Below are 14585 nucleotides of genomic sequence, written 5' to 3'. Positions count from 1 at the left end.
CGGGGGTGCCGCTGTCGTGGGCTGATACACTCCCGCCAAGCGGACAGCACCCCGAGGCCCAAAAAATTTCAAAATGCAGGGCTGGCCTGAAGAGGCCCCCTCAGCCCCACCACCTGGGAGCCTGTCCTGGGGTCACCAGCACCGGCCAGGTCCCTCGTCAGGTCCTCTCTGCCCTGCTCTTTCCTACCTCCAGGCCCTTGCTCAGGCTGTTTCCCTCGCTGGCCCACCTTCTCCTCCCTCTGCCTTTCCAAGGAGCCCTCCTCCAGCCCCCAGGACCGCCATCTTGCCCGGTGGGGCCCGCAGCCTGGAATGGTGCTTACTCACTTCAACAGGGGGACTGTCACCTCCCTTTATGAAGGCTCTCCTGAGCTCTGCTGTGCTCACCCACAGCCCTGAGGAGGCCTGAGAGTGATGCCCATGGCCTGTGCCCCTCACACAGGGGCTGGGCACCGAGCAGGTGCTACCTAAACCCACGAAGCCAGGTCACTGGGAGACTAGAGCCATGGAGGGCTGCACCTCCTCCTCCCCTGCCCCGAGGACAGCAGCACCTCAGGACAAAGCGCCTGTGCAGGCCCAGTAGTGAGAAAGGAGAGGAACGCAAGCCCCGTGTTTCAAACAAGAGACCCCTGCCACAGCTACTGAGAGGCCGGAGTCCTCACACCCCGCCTTCTGCTGCTAGGGAAGGATTTCTGTCCTTGATGAGTCAGCAGAGGGTGGGGGACAGTGGGAGAGCCCAGCAGGGGAGGAGGCTGGGGTCCCAGGACAGCCTGACCTGACCCAGGGCACCGCCAGCCTCAGTCTGTCCCTCCATGGTCTAGGAGAGCACTGAGGCCCCGGGGTGGGAGGAGGGCTGAAGAAGTGAGTGGTGGGCGCCAGATCTTGTGATCAATCATCCATTCAACAATTATTGAGCAATTACTATGTGCTAGAAGCTGGGGATGCAGCAGAGAACGAAACAGGCATAAATCTTTGCCCTTACGAGTTATAAACAGACAAAAAGTTATTAGTTTGGTGCTAGAGAGAAAAAGAGAGCAGGGTACAGGAGTGGAGAGTAACGGGCTGGGGAAAGGCTCAGAGGCCTCTCCAGGAGGGGACTGAATGCTCTAAGGTGTGGGCCACCCGGATGTGCAGGGAGAGACCAAGCAAAGGCCCTGGGGTGGGCTTGCACCCGGCACCCCAGCAACATCGGGGAAGCTGGTGTGTACAGCAGAGACAGAGGGTGAGGCAGCAGGAAGAGCAGGGGCTCTAAGTGTCCACCCTTAGGGACTTCTGGATGCTAGGGGCGCCCAGAGGCTCCCAGCCAGCCAAGCTCCCCCGCTCATCCAGGAGCCTCAACAGGCGGCCTTCCATTTACAGCCGGAGAGCCAAAGCCAGGAGTAGCCCGCCCCGGCCTCCTGCAGCCAGAGCACACAGGCTCCGAGCGGGCTGCAGCCCCGTTCGCTGCTGCTCTGGCTGACGGAGGCCATCGAAATGCAAGTGTGCCACCGGCCTGCCGCGGGCCGGGAGCTGGAGCTGGAGGTCAGAGCAGCGGCAGCCTGACTCACCAGCGTCTCCAGAATACCAATGGCGGACGTGGGAACACCGCGTCCTTCCCATCACATGCACCAGAGGTGGGACAGATCACTGGCTGGGAGACCATCAGCGAGATCAAAATCCTGTCCCTTCTACCCTCCAGCTGTGTGTCCTGGAGGAGTTACTGAGCCTGTCTGAGCCTCAGTGTGGTCCTCTGGATAACGGGGCTATCTTGAGCACTAGTGCGTGAACGGCTCTGAAGCAGGTCCACAGGGCCTGGGCCACAGGAGGCTCCCACACACACACCAATTCCCGGGCCACCCACACCCACACAGGAGCCCTGGGCTCTGACACTCATGCTTCCATGTGACCTTGGCATCCCTGAGCCTTGGTTCTCCTCCTTTGTGAAATGGGGGCACCGGAGCAGGTAAACGGGGGCCCGCACGAGGCCCGGGGGTGTGGAAAGGCTTGAGGGCTCGAATGTATGCTCCAGACCCACCCCTGGAGGTGCCCAGGTAGGAGGCGCCAGGACAGGGCCACGTCTGTACCGCCCCCTCTCCGCCTGTCTGTCCCTCTGCCAGTGACTCACTGGCCTTATCTCAGGAGCCCAGGCGGGGCTGCTCTGCATGTCTAATCCCAGCCCCAGCCATAGTGCTGCGGAGGAGCCGGGAAGGGCAGGTGCCCGGCCTCTCCCAGGCAGCCTGGGCCTGCAGGGAAGAGGGAGTCCTGGCTGCGGCTGGGGAGCCGCGCTGCACCTGCCTCAGGAGCTCCAGCCCCCACAGACCCTCACGCCACACACGCAGGCGCACACGGCCGTGCCCACAGACCCCGGTCACAAGTCCAGAAATGCACATGTGGGCACGCTCCCCAACACGCCCCAAACACACTCACACACATCCCGCCCTGCCCAACCTTGAAACTAACGTCACTGCCCTCCTGCCACCAGAGCAGCCTTCCAGTAAGCCCTGGTCTGCCCCTGCTCCTGTGGTTTTGTCCCCAGCTCCATCCCTGGCCATGTGTGCCTCCGTGGTCAGAGTCCCACACGGCCCCCTTGGGTGACCCCCTCGCCCCACGGGTTCCAGCAGACAGGCTGGGACCCAGGGAATCGGACCCTGGAAACCAAGCTCCGGACACATCCCCGAGTTCCCATCCCAGGTGCCAGGTGTTCATTTCATTCTGACAACCTAGCCCCATATTACGGAGGATAAAACTGAGCTCAGAGAGGCTAAGTTATTTTCCCAGGACCACACAGCCAATGAGAAGCTGCCCTGGAGCCCAGGCCTGTCCAGGGAGCCCGAACCCCCAGGTGCTGTGGCCTCTGTGACTCAAGTTGGGGAGGCAGAGCGAGGTCAAGGGCCAGGGTCTGACAACCTGGCTCAAAGCCCTGCTCTGGACCTCACTGCTCTGAGCCTCTGTTGCCCAACTATGAAATGGAAATAAACACAGGGATGAACGGGTCTGGCACCAGGTCATGACAGGTCGGGGGACGGTGGCTCTGGTTCAGGAACAGCTCAAAGGCCACAGGACCACCCAGAGCCTGAGCGCGTGAGTAGGGTGAGAGCACGTGATGCTGAGGGGGCTGGACCTCTTCCAAGCACTGTGCAAATGTCCCAGTCAGCACTGGGCCATCCCGGGGGTCACCCACAGGACAAAGCTAGGTTCCTGTTCCAGATCCTCCATACTCTGGCTGTGTGGCCTTGGGAAAACCACTTGCCCTCTCTGTCTATTTCCTCACCTACAAGATGATCATAAATATGCTCCTCTGAGACACCCAGAGCCCAGCCCAGAGTAGGCGCCTGGGACTTGCTCACCACCACTCTGATGTGCATGCCCAGCCCATGAACGCGCCCTCCCCATCTCCCCGCCCCTCCCCATGTTCCTCTGAGCAACTCACAGATGATTTATACTTCAGAGGACGAATCAATACAGTATGCGGCCAAAGACATCTTTAATCTTTCGCAGGGATTAGGCTACAAGGTGCAGCGGCCTCTTTCCACCAGCCCTCAATGCTGATTTCAGTTTGGCCAGCCGGAGCGCCGCTTCCTCTCCTTTTCCTTTCACCCGCCCAAAGACTTGCTTTCAAATCAAATTTCATTTAGCAGGTGGGGTCAGGGGCCCCGCATGTCCATACACAGGGCCAGGCCCAGCCAGGCTCCAGGGATTACTCACCCTGGCACAGGGAGCAGAGGAGGGTCTGAGGACATGGGAGGCCCCGCCAGGTGGGAAAACAGACCTTGGCAAGGGGCAAGTGTCACACGGCGGCGGCAGCCCCTGCAGGGGCTCCTCAGCGCTGGCTGGCCTGGTAGCTCGCTCTCTATAATTCATCTTGGATGCCAGGTCCTTTGTGAAACTCTTGAGTGGGCTTTATTTTTTCTAACTCCCTGGCACCTGATTAGATGCTTATAAAAAATTCAAACAACGGCAGGTACGGTGGGGCACACCTGTAATTCCAGTAACTCGAGAGGCCGAAGGAGGAGGACCACAAGGCCAGCCTCAGCAACTTCTCGAGTTCCTAAGCAACTTAGCGAGACCCTGTCTTGAAATAAAAATTAGAAAGGACTGGGGAGGGGGCTCAGTGATAAAGCACCCTGTCAATTCCCAGTACAAAAAAGAAAAAGAAATTCAAGCCGTCTCACCTTTAGCCAAAACACAGTGCCCAGACCCCAACCCTGTCCATAGTGCTCCCACCCCTGCCTGGAGTGTGTGTGTCCCTGGCGTGCCCCAGCACTCACACCCGGCTGGTACACATGGGGACAGTGGAGGCGGAAGACGGAGCAGACGAGGATACGAAACCACTTGAGCCCTCCGGCCCTGCAGCCTGGGGTCAAATCCCTCTTCACCTCTAATGTGCTGTGTCACTTGGTGCTAGTTATTAGGTGATTTCTCTGTGGCCCTGTGACTTCCTCTGCTACCAATCGTGTGAGCAGTGCCTACCTTGAAGGACCATCCAGGACAGCAGGTGTCAGGCATGTGAGGAGTGGGGGCGCAGGCTACTGAGTCCCAGGGTGGCCTCTAGGTCTCCTGAGGCAGGAACCGAACATGGCCAACCACTAAGACTCTGGGCCCTCCGTCCCTGTACCCAGTGCCTCTGTCTCCAACTACTGTAGAGGTCGCCCCTCAAACAGGAGGCGGTGGGCGTGTCTGGGGAAGAATCCCAGCGTTGGGAGGGGGCAGGAACCTTCAGCACAGGGCAGCGGCCAGAGGGAGGCCAGAGCCCCAGGCCAGCAACAGAGGAACAGCGGGGGCAGGGTGGGAAGTGTGCCGACCACCAGTCCACCTGGAGGTGGGAGTGGGGCCCTGCACCCTGCGTCCCTCTGTCTGTGTGGGGTGGGAGTGGCCTGGAGCAGGCCATCCATCGACGCTGCCCCTCGTCCCCCACTCCCCCCACCAGGTCACAGGCACCCAGGAAACCTCAGCCATGCAATTAGAGGGGCTTAGCCGAGATTTATAGGGGGATTATGCCCGCAGGGTGTTGCCAGCGCCAGCCTTCAGACACTCCTGGTCCTTGGGAAAAGCAATCAGAGTCCTGGGGCCACGCGGGTATAAATGTACAGACACCAGCGTCCAAGGTCAAGAGCGCCAGGTGAGCTATTTAGAGACAGGGCCTTGGGAGAGGCCGGGAGCGGCAGAGTGCCCTCCCTCAGGGCCCTGGGCTGCCAGGAGGGAAGGGCTCTCTGCTCCCCACAGGGACCCATGGAAGCCACAGGCACCACGCTCCTCAGGGCAGCCTCAAGGAGCCAGCCGTCCTGTCCTTGGCTCATCCCAACCCAGGGGCCTGCCTGCCACCCCAGCCCCACAGGCAGCCCACTCAGTGCCCCAGTCAGCTCAGAGCGGGTCAGGGGTCCCGGCTGGGGGCCACCAAGGCGGCGCCCTTGTTATCTCAGCTGCTGACCTAAGGCTGGGGCTTCCTGACAGCTCTGTCACAGCCCGTGAGGACAGCCATTCAGGTGATGCATTGAGCTTAATGGGGGAGGTGGTGTCGTGTGGAGCAAAGCACTTGCCCAGGGGGACATCACTGTCACTGAGGCCCAAACCAGCACAGCACTGCACCAAGGCAGCTCAGTTTTAGAGTCTCCAAATTCCCCACCCCTCCGACGCCCCTGCTTCCAGAGCCACCTGCGGGCTGCCAGCTCCTGGGTCCCTGATACCTGATTAAACAAGACCTTCCACGCCCCACTCTCCTGTCTTTGCCTGTGAGGACAGCAGCTGTCCCACTGTCCACACCAGGAACGCACAGTCCTTCATCAGCACGGCCATGTCACCCACCACAGGGAAGCCCCCAAACCCAGGCACTCCCGAGACCGAGGCCACCAGGGCAGTGGCCAGGGCAGCCAGAGGTCACACCAGGGCCACAGCCGGCTCTCAGCAGGGCTCAGTCACACTGTGCCATGCATCCCGCATTCCCTGCACGTGACCCTGCAGTCAGGCACAACTCACCGTCCTCGCGGGACTTCTGGATGAAGGCCTCCACTCCGCTCTCGCCATAGCTGCCCTCCGAGGCCAGCGTGGACACGTAGTTCCACTTGAGGGCGCGGACGATGTCCACCATGGCCTGGGCCTGGTATGTGTCCGAGGGCACCACGCGGGAGAAGAAGTCGTAGCGGCTGTTGTCGCTCAGGTCGGGGGCTGTGGAGGCGTAGCTGATCTGGGGTATCTGGGGGCAAGAGGGACTGCTGATGGGGTGCGCTGGCACCCTGCTCCCACCCGCAGCCCCTGAACCCGCCCCAGCACCACGGGCTCTGCCTCCTCTTGCCCAGGAGGGGACCCACTCGATGGAGGGGAAGCAGGCCCAGAGAGGCTGTGCCAGCGCATGGCTGGCCCTGCCTGTGGCTGCAGCCTCCTGCGTGTCTCATGGGATCCTGTCCACCCCCGGTGAGAGGGGCTCCCGCAGCTGCACCAAGCTCCTTCCCCAGAAGGTCTCCCGGCTGGCCTTCGGGGATGCTGGGACTGACGGTCCCAAAGACACACACACACACACACACACGCATCCTGCCAAATGGCCACGCACCCACGCATGCACATGCATGCACACACGCCCTGGGCACCTACATACTAGATGATCCCAACCCCGGAAGTGCCCAGTGGGTGAGATGATGTAGCCCTAAGGGTGGGGATGTGGGTGTCCCAGGGCCCCTGAGGGGTCATTTGGTCCATCCCCTGTCCCCAGGCAGTCTCTCTGGCCACCACCCATCGGACTGTCCCCACAGCTCCCTCAGCTCAAGCTCCTTCCCCTGCCCAGCTCAGAGGAGATGGAGCCCAGGAGCCCCACCCCCACAGGAGGAAGCCCAGGCCGCCAGGGCAGGGGGACTTCCACAAAGTCCCTTCTCTCCACAGCCTGGATGCAGGGCCCAGGACGGCAAAGGCCTGCCTCTCAACCAACTGCAGGGCAGGCCCAGGCCTCCTGTCCCCAGCCAGAGCCCCGCCAGCCACAGAGCACCCTCCAGCCCCACCACCTCACCTGGGCACTCCCCAGGCAGGGGGAGACTCAGGCCCCTTCAGGAGCCCTTGCCTTTTTAGTTGTGGCCAATATCCCCCAAGGACACAGGAGGGGCAGTGTGGACCATGCTCTCACACCACCCCATCCCTCCACCTTCCTCGGCCCCAGCGGCCCAGAGGCCCCAGCCCACTGGTGACAAGGCCCACTGGTGACAGGGCCAGTCAGCGGCCTGGGTCTCCATTCCCTCCCCAGCCCAGGTCAATACTCCCAAGTCCTGTGCCCGCTGCCCTACTCTTAGCTGTCCAGGTGACAGGGTGGAGGGAGTGGCCACACTGATCTGTGCTCCTGCTGCATCTAAGACCTCACCCCTGAAGAAATCATTAGGATCCAGTCCTGGCCACGAAACCTGGGGTCCTGGGAAACCGAGAGCAGGGAGTATTCCAGGGCAAGCAATTGACCCTGCACCAATGGCTGTCCACCTGGCCAATGCCCAGGGCGTCCCTGTCCCCAGGTCCCCCTCTGTCAGGGGGCAAGCAGAGGCTGTGCTGGACCTAGGACCCCACTCCACGTCCAGCCACCCCACTGCATTCACCTCAACAAGCACCCGTTATGTCCTGAGTGCTGGGGACAGCAACAACCAAAACCTGACAGCTTCCATAGCAAGGCAGCCCCGTAAAGGCACAGAGGACCAGGCGGCTGGGGTGCAGGAAGCAAGGGGGAGGCGAGAGCGGAGCTGAGCTGGCCCCCTCGAGGCTGAGGAAGGCGTGCCTGTCAGGGAGTGGCAGGTGCCCAGTGGGCAGTGGGGTGAGAGGCCGGGGCAACTGGAGCAAAGCAGGAAGGGAAGCATCAACACACAGTAGGTCTAACAGTCATTTTTTTAAAAGGGACAAATGACTAAAGGAAAGAACAGGATCCATCTTGCACTGAGGCTGCCCATCACCCAAAGGGCATGGCCCAGTAGCCCCCTGAAATGCCCCCCTGTTGGCCCTGCGGGCCCCACTGCCTCCCTCACACACCCTAGTGGGAAAGGCCTAGATCCCTGGGCCCTTCAGGGAGGAGACTGGACTGGGGTGGGGAAAAGTTGATTAGTTTGGGGAGGTTTCCTGAGCAACTGACGGTTAACTCCTGAGGCCTCTCCTTAGAGCTCTTGTGGTCTACATGACACTGGAAACAACGTACATGTTCATCAAGAGGGGATCTTTAAAGAAATCACAGCCACACAAGGAATACTACATAGCCGTGAAAAAGGAGGAGACAGGTTTCCCTGTGCCGCTCTGGATGGTTCTTCAAGGCATGACAGGGTAAAAACAATGGCAGAGAGGAAACCAGGTGTTCACTGGGTCTGAGGGGAGGGGTATGTACTCACACTCTGCCCTGCAACAAAGGCTAGGTTGCCAGGGGAGGATGCCAGGTGGCTGGGTGCAGGGTTGAGTGGACCATGCACCTCACCCCACCCGTGTCTCTTAGAATGTAATGCCACACACGCGTCACCTGTGTGGAGAGCCCGGCCCCAAGGACACTCGTATGGAAACAGCACCCTGTGAGGTGCGACTTGACCAGAGGCTCCATGATCAATGCAAAAGCTACTGTGGGTGGTGGGGGTGAGGAGGGGAGAGTGCAGCAGGCTTCTCTGTTCTCGGGGAGCCTGCCTTTTAGAGCAGGGCCTTCCACCGCCACACTGCTGGCACCTGAGGGGAGGGTCATCCTGGTCTGGGGCTGTCCTGTGCCCTGTGGGATGTTCAGCAGCATCCTGGGCCTCCGCCCACTCACTAGGTGACAGTGCCACCCTCCCCGGCTGTGACAGCTGGAAATGTCTCCAGGCTGCCCAATGATGCCGAGAGGGGACAAAACTGTCCCCTGTTGAGGCCCATGTTTCAGAGCTGTGTGCTGAAACATGAGGGGCAGGGACATGCTGGTGCCTGGATCCGCCTCACAGGGACCAGGGTGTGGGCTGGGGGCGGGTGGACAAGACCACTGGCCAAGGGCTGGCCGTGCTCAGTGGCGGGCGCGGTGGCTCATGTGGGTGGCTCGTGGCTCTACTGAACTTCTGGACATGTCTGAAATGTCTTTATTTTTGTACAGAGTATTGCCTGAGGCCAAGGGCACCCCACCACTGAGTCCCATCCCCAGATGGGACCTCAAACTTTTGAGATGACCTCAAACTTGCAATCCTCCTGCCTCAGTTCCAAAGTCACTGGGATTACAAGTGTGTGCCACCACGCCCTGAAGAAATGTTCTTTTTTTTTTTTTTTTTTTTTTTTTTTGCGGTGCTGGGGATTGAACCCAGGGCCTTGTGCGAGGCAAGCACTCTACCGGCTGAACCATATCCCCAGCCCAAAATGTCCATTTTTTTAACAAAGACTTTTTAAACAGAACCGAACAAAACAAATACCACCCCTGGCTTGCCCCTCACAACAGAATGTTCTGAATTTGGAGCTGAAGCTGGAGACAGTGGTGGAGATGGAAAAGACCAGACGTGCCCCCAGCCTCTTCCACATGGACCCTGCTGGGCCAACATGTTGAGCATTTACTCTCTGCCTCGTCCTCACGAGCAGTGATGAGCACACGCCCAGGTCTCCACAGGCTTCCTGATGGAAGCCTGTCCCACCTCTGAGGGCTTCCACCAACGAGTGGCAGGTACGTGGAGGGGCGGGAGGCCGCTCAGGCGTCTGGACTGGACCCAAGTCTCCCAGATCGCCCCTTTCCAACGAGGCTGCTGCTTCTCACTCACACCACATCCCTCTTTCCAAGCTGCCTCCCTCTTCTGGTCAAGCTACCAGCATCCATAATGGACAGCGGGATGTCTGGGTCCAGCCTCTGTCAGCAGCTTCAGATCCAGGCCCACGCCCAGAGAGGACCTGGGCATACTGCCTCCCCCATGTGCCCCAATTCCCACACAGGATGGGAGCCCCACATGGGGGTCCACCTGCTGGCCTGTGGGAAAGTGGGGCTCTACTGCCCAGCAATACCTGAGGCCCTGGAATGGGACGGCCTGCCCCGGTCGGGGCCCTGTGGGCAGGAACCACAGGCTCCTAAGCAGAGTCCACAGGGCGAGACAACCTCCTCCTTATCCTCGCTGCTTGCTCCTCCGCCCGGCACCCCAGTCTCCCTCATCTCCCCCACTTCCTGGGGAGGTGTTTCAAGCCACGGTGCAGGAACTAAACCACTCGCCCCGCCATTCACCAGGTGGAAAACAGTAAGTGTCTTCACCTCCCCAGGCCTCAGTCTCTCCAGCTGCAAGTGGGTTGATTCAGTAGCTGTGGCTCGAGGCTGTGAGGATCGCCCGGGACACCCCTGGGCAGCAGCACTCGAGGACACCCGCTCCTGGGTGCGCCTCCACCCAGCCTCTTGCACTGTCCTCCACCTCTCCAGACCTCTTTCCTCCCAGGACCTGCCCTCCCCACCCAGCTGTCTCCACATAGCCATGGGGACATCCTGGGAATGTGGAAGAATCTCCAGGGCTCCCTCCTCACCCCTCACCCAGCCTGGAGTGAGGCAGGGACGGCCCTGCCTGAGGGTCTGGAGCAAGCAGGTGACAGGGACAAGCTGGGCTGCGTGGGGCACCACCATGTCTTGTAGCCCAGCTGGACAGGGAGGGTACGCCCCACCTACGCTCTCCTCCCAGAACCTCCCCTCTTCTCAGGACGGCAGTGCCTGAGGGCAGGAGGCAGGGGTACCCACCCCACACCAGCTGCTCCTTCCCCAGCCCCACAGTGAGCACCCACTGCGTGCAGGCTGCTCTTCTGGGTGCCAAGGACCCCATCACTCACGGCACGCTCTCCTGGGCCCAGAGGCTGGCAGCGCCTGCCCACCACAGGCGTCCTGCCCTACGTCCTCCTGTCTGTCTGCTCCTCTCCCCTCTGACTGTCACCCTCCGCCCCCAAGCCCACAACCTCATCTCCCCACACACAAATCCTCCTGCGCTCCAGACCCAGCTCGGAAGCCGCCACCTCCAGGAGTCCCCCTGGCCCTGTCCCCTTGGGTCCACTTGGCCTCCCACCACACCACAGATCCCAGGGAACACCAGGTGCAGCCGCGGCTCCATTGTCTATCCAACAGGACTTCTGAGGTCCCCGTCCTGCAGGGCAGGGCCACACTGGCAGACGCAGAGGTGAACTGGACTCATCCCACCCCACTGCATCCTGGGGGATGCCAGCACAGGGGCTGGAAGTGCTTGTGCGAAGAGCCCTGTGGGCTGGGGCCCCTCAGGGGAGGGGTCAGATTCCAAGGAGGGGCTGAGGAGGGGCTGGTGAGGGGGCCGAGGAGAGGACACAGACGCTCTCCTCTCCCTCTCCCTCCCTCTCTCTCTCTCCCCCCTCCCCCGTCTCTTTCTCCCCCTCTCTCCCCCTCTCTCTCCATCTCTCTCCTCTCTCCCTCTCTCCCTCTTTCTCCCTCTCTCTCCCTCTCTTTCTCCATCTCTCTCCTCTCTCTCCTCTCTCTCCCTCTCTCCCTCTTTCTCCCTCTCTCTCCCTCTCTCTCCCTTTCTCCCTCTCTCCCTCTCTCTCTCTCTCTCTCCTCTCTATCTCCATCTCTCTCTCTCTCTCTCTCTCTCTCTCCCCCTCTCTCTCTCTCTCTCCCTCTCTCCCTCTCTCTCCCTCTCTCTCCTCTCTATCTCCATCTCTCCCTCTCTCTCTCTCCCTCTCCATCTCTCTCCTCTCTCTCCATCTCTCCCTCTCTCTCCCTCTCCCTCTCTCTCCTCTCTCTCCCTCTTCCCCTCCCTCATCTGGAGTGACAGGTCCCTGCACATGGGGAAAGACAAAAACTGCTTTCAAGCTTCAGCAGCAGTGAAGATGGGTTCCCAGTGCATCCGTGTGCACGTCTGTGCGTGAGCACGTGTCGGAGCGTGTGCCAGGTGCATGGGTACACGGCACATTCCTTCCTCCCTCCCTCCCTCCCTCCCTTCCTTCCTTCCGCGATGGTCCCTGGCACCGCAGGCCTGCCTGCGGCCCCATGGACACCTGCCCACCAGGGACTCCCGTCTAGCCCAGGCCAGGGAGGGGCAAACAAGGAGATCCAGAAGGCTTGGGCAAGAATTTGGTGCCAGGGAAAAATTAAGGTAGGGTGAGAGATCAGCAAGGCCCCTCTGGATTCCAGGAGGGAGAGGGGGAGCCACGTGGGTGCTTGAGGGAGAGTGTCGGCTCAGGAGGAGCTGTGCCAAGGCCTGCACGTGCACACCGTGCGTGAACAGGCTGCGTGAACACATGTGCTTAGTACTAGATCCGTGCTCAGGCTGCCCGGCCTGGCCGGTAGCCCCCCACCCCAAGCAAGGAACAGGGGCAGCACACAGGCAGGGCCAGCTCAGGCTCTGGCCATTGGTTCCTGGAGCAGCAGAATCTGAGGCCTGTCAGGAGCAGAGTCCACACAGAAGGGGAGGCTGAGAAGGGGCGGGCACAGGGTCCCCAGGGTCTCTGAAGGCTGGGGCTCTCGATGAAAGCATCTGGAGCAGTAGAGAGCGAACCCTCACCCAGAGTTCCACAAGACTTGGAGGCCCCAGAGCCACGTGACCCAACACCCAGGCCCTTGCCCGATGAACACTTCAGAAACCACCCTGTTCTCCCCGCGAACCCGCATGCGCACAGCACCTGCCCTTCCCGCCTCCCCAGTGCTCGGCACAGTACCTGAGCCTCCAGCACGCTCTGCAGCCTGCCCAAGTGGCAACCTAGGCTTGCTATTTGCTTGTGCAACCAGAGCAAGTGGGTGACCTCTGGGCCTTAGTGTTCTCCCCATAAGGCAATCACGTCAGAGGACTGTGTGTCGGACACACCAACGGGGCCCAGAGCGCTGCCTGGCACCTGGGCCCCCCGGGCAAATGCTAGATCTTCTGCCCGTTTCACAGATGAGGAAACTGAGGCTCAGAGAGATGACAGAGAGCTCAGTATCCCAACCCAGAGAAGCAGAAGCAAGGTGCTCAGTGGGAGAGCGACTGCCTGGCATGGGCGAGGCCTCGGTTCTTGGCTGCTCCACCTGCCTCCCTGGACCTGGCCCAGCCCTGCCCACTCACACTGACTGTGCTTCCCCTTCTGCCCAAAGGCCAGGCCAGGCAGCCACGGAATGAGCCCAGGGTCCTGCCACCACCCCTAGCCTCCGAACCAGCCTGGCCCACCCAGGACCCAAGCTGGCCTTGGGAACCCCATCCCCAAGCTGCAGCCCCTCTCTCGGGGAGTGGGGACCCTTCATGGGCTGGCCCAGGCCCGGCGGTGGCTGCCACTCCGCCCTGCTGACCCTGCTGCGCAGGCCTCGCCTGCCTGGCTCTCAGCACAGCTATTTTCCTCACAGATAAAAGGCAGCAACGCTTTCAGGTACTTGAAAGCCAGGGCGGCAGCAATGCCTGGTTCAGAGCAGCCGCGGAGAGCAGGAGAGGCCAGTGTCCCCACGCCCTGCCGCCCGCGGCCCACCCCGCAGCCCCCACCCGCCGAGTCCTGCGTCCCCCCGGGGGACCCAGAGGGGCTCACTCAGAGCTGTCAGCACCCTGCTGCCCTCCTGCCGCCACATGGGCCACCTCACCTAAAGCCCAGCAGGGCGGGCAGGAGACTGTCCCCTCCGCCTGCCCCGGAGCACCCCGCTGGCGCTCTGAGCACACGGATTTAAATAGCTTCAGAGAACTAGCCTAGAGGGAAGTCAGACTGGTGTGCTGTGGACAAAGGTAGTCCAGGGACAAGGGAGGCGGGGGGCCGTCGCAGGGCAGGGGCCAGTGAGAGGAAGGGGCCGGGAGCCTGGGGACCTGGGGGGCTGCCGAGCCGGCACAGGTGGTCAGAACCGGCCCTTGGCCTCCAGTGGGGAGAGTGTGGAGGGACCACCTGGCAGGGGTCATGGCACCCTGGAGACCACAGCAGGGCGCTGAGGTAAGACAGGCAGATCAGGAGGCCGCTGGAGGGAGGCTCACCGCATCCGGGAGCGTGTACATGTGGGAAGGGCTAAGGCGAGCCCTAGTCTGGACTTCGGACCTGGACAGTGGAAACAGGCCTGAGACAGAGTCCGGGGGGGACAGGCAGGATGGGGAGACAAGGGAGGATCCCGGGATGTTTCTGAGGTGCCCGGGGAGCGAGGCTGACTGGAGGCAACAGGAGCCAGAGGTCTACAGTAACGGGAACAGGGGACAGTGGTGGGGGCAGGTAGGAGGCCACAGTGCCTCAGGGGCCGCAGGGGTGGAGCCCGGGGGCACTCACGATTGAGGACTGGGTGCCGGGGCCTGGGGAGCAGCCGGAGGGCCAGAGGGAGCCAGAGAGCAGGGGAGGCCAAGCAGCGGTCTCCAGAGCGGAGTGCTCACACTGAAGAGGGCCAGGCATGGGCAGCGAGGGACCAGCATGGGCACTGGGAAGGGCAGCCACAGAGAGAGAGGGACACAGCAGAGAGGGTACAGGGGATAGCCATCTCAGACGTGGAGCTCAAGCATGGAAAGCAAGGGTGACACGCGCAGCCTGGGACCAGCCCAAGGGGGTCTCGCACACTCGTGGAAGAAGACGGGAGTGGACTTCCCAGCCCGGGGGTGGGGGCACCCTTGCAGAGGGGTGGTCTCGGGAAACAGCAGGACAGGCCCCTCCTGGGGAGACTGTCTGCCCAGGGCCTCCTCCAGGGCCGGACGCTGGGGGCCTCTCCCCTCCAACAGCCATGCCCCCATACCCGCTGGCGCCATCCA

At 61.6% G+C, this 14585-nt stretch overlaps 1 protein-coding gene across 4 annotated transcripts in view; it reads right to left on the bottom strand.

The window, feature by feature from the left end:
• GRM4 (glutamate metabotropic receptor 4) overlaps positions 1–14585 on the bottom strand; it is a 106794-nt gene that overhangs the window by 52025 nt on the left and 40184 nt on the right. For all 4 annotated transcript variants that reach the window (XM_079147215.1, XM_079147213.1, XM_079147214.1 and 1 more), the window contains exon 3: positions 5950–6166. In XM_079147215.1, the coding sequence (XP_079003341.1) occupies positions 5950–6166 (217 nt within the window). The remainder of the gene's footprint in view (positions 1–5949; positions 6167–14585) is intronic.

The sequence above is a fragment of the Sciurus vulgaris genome, assembly GCF_902686455.1.
Source record: "Sciurus vulgaris genome assembly, chromosome: 7".
Taxonomy (NCBI): domain Eukaryota; kingdom Metazoa; phylum Chordata; class Mammalia; order Rodentia; family Sciuridae; genus Sciurus; species Sciurus vulgaris.
The sequence above is the reverse complement of the archived record's forward strand: the minus strand, read 5'-3'. Positions and strand labels throughout refer to the sequence as shown.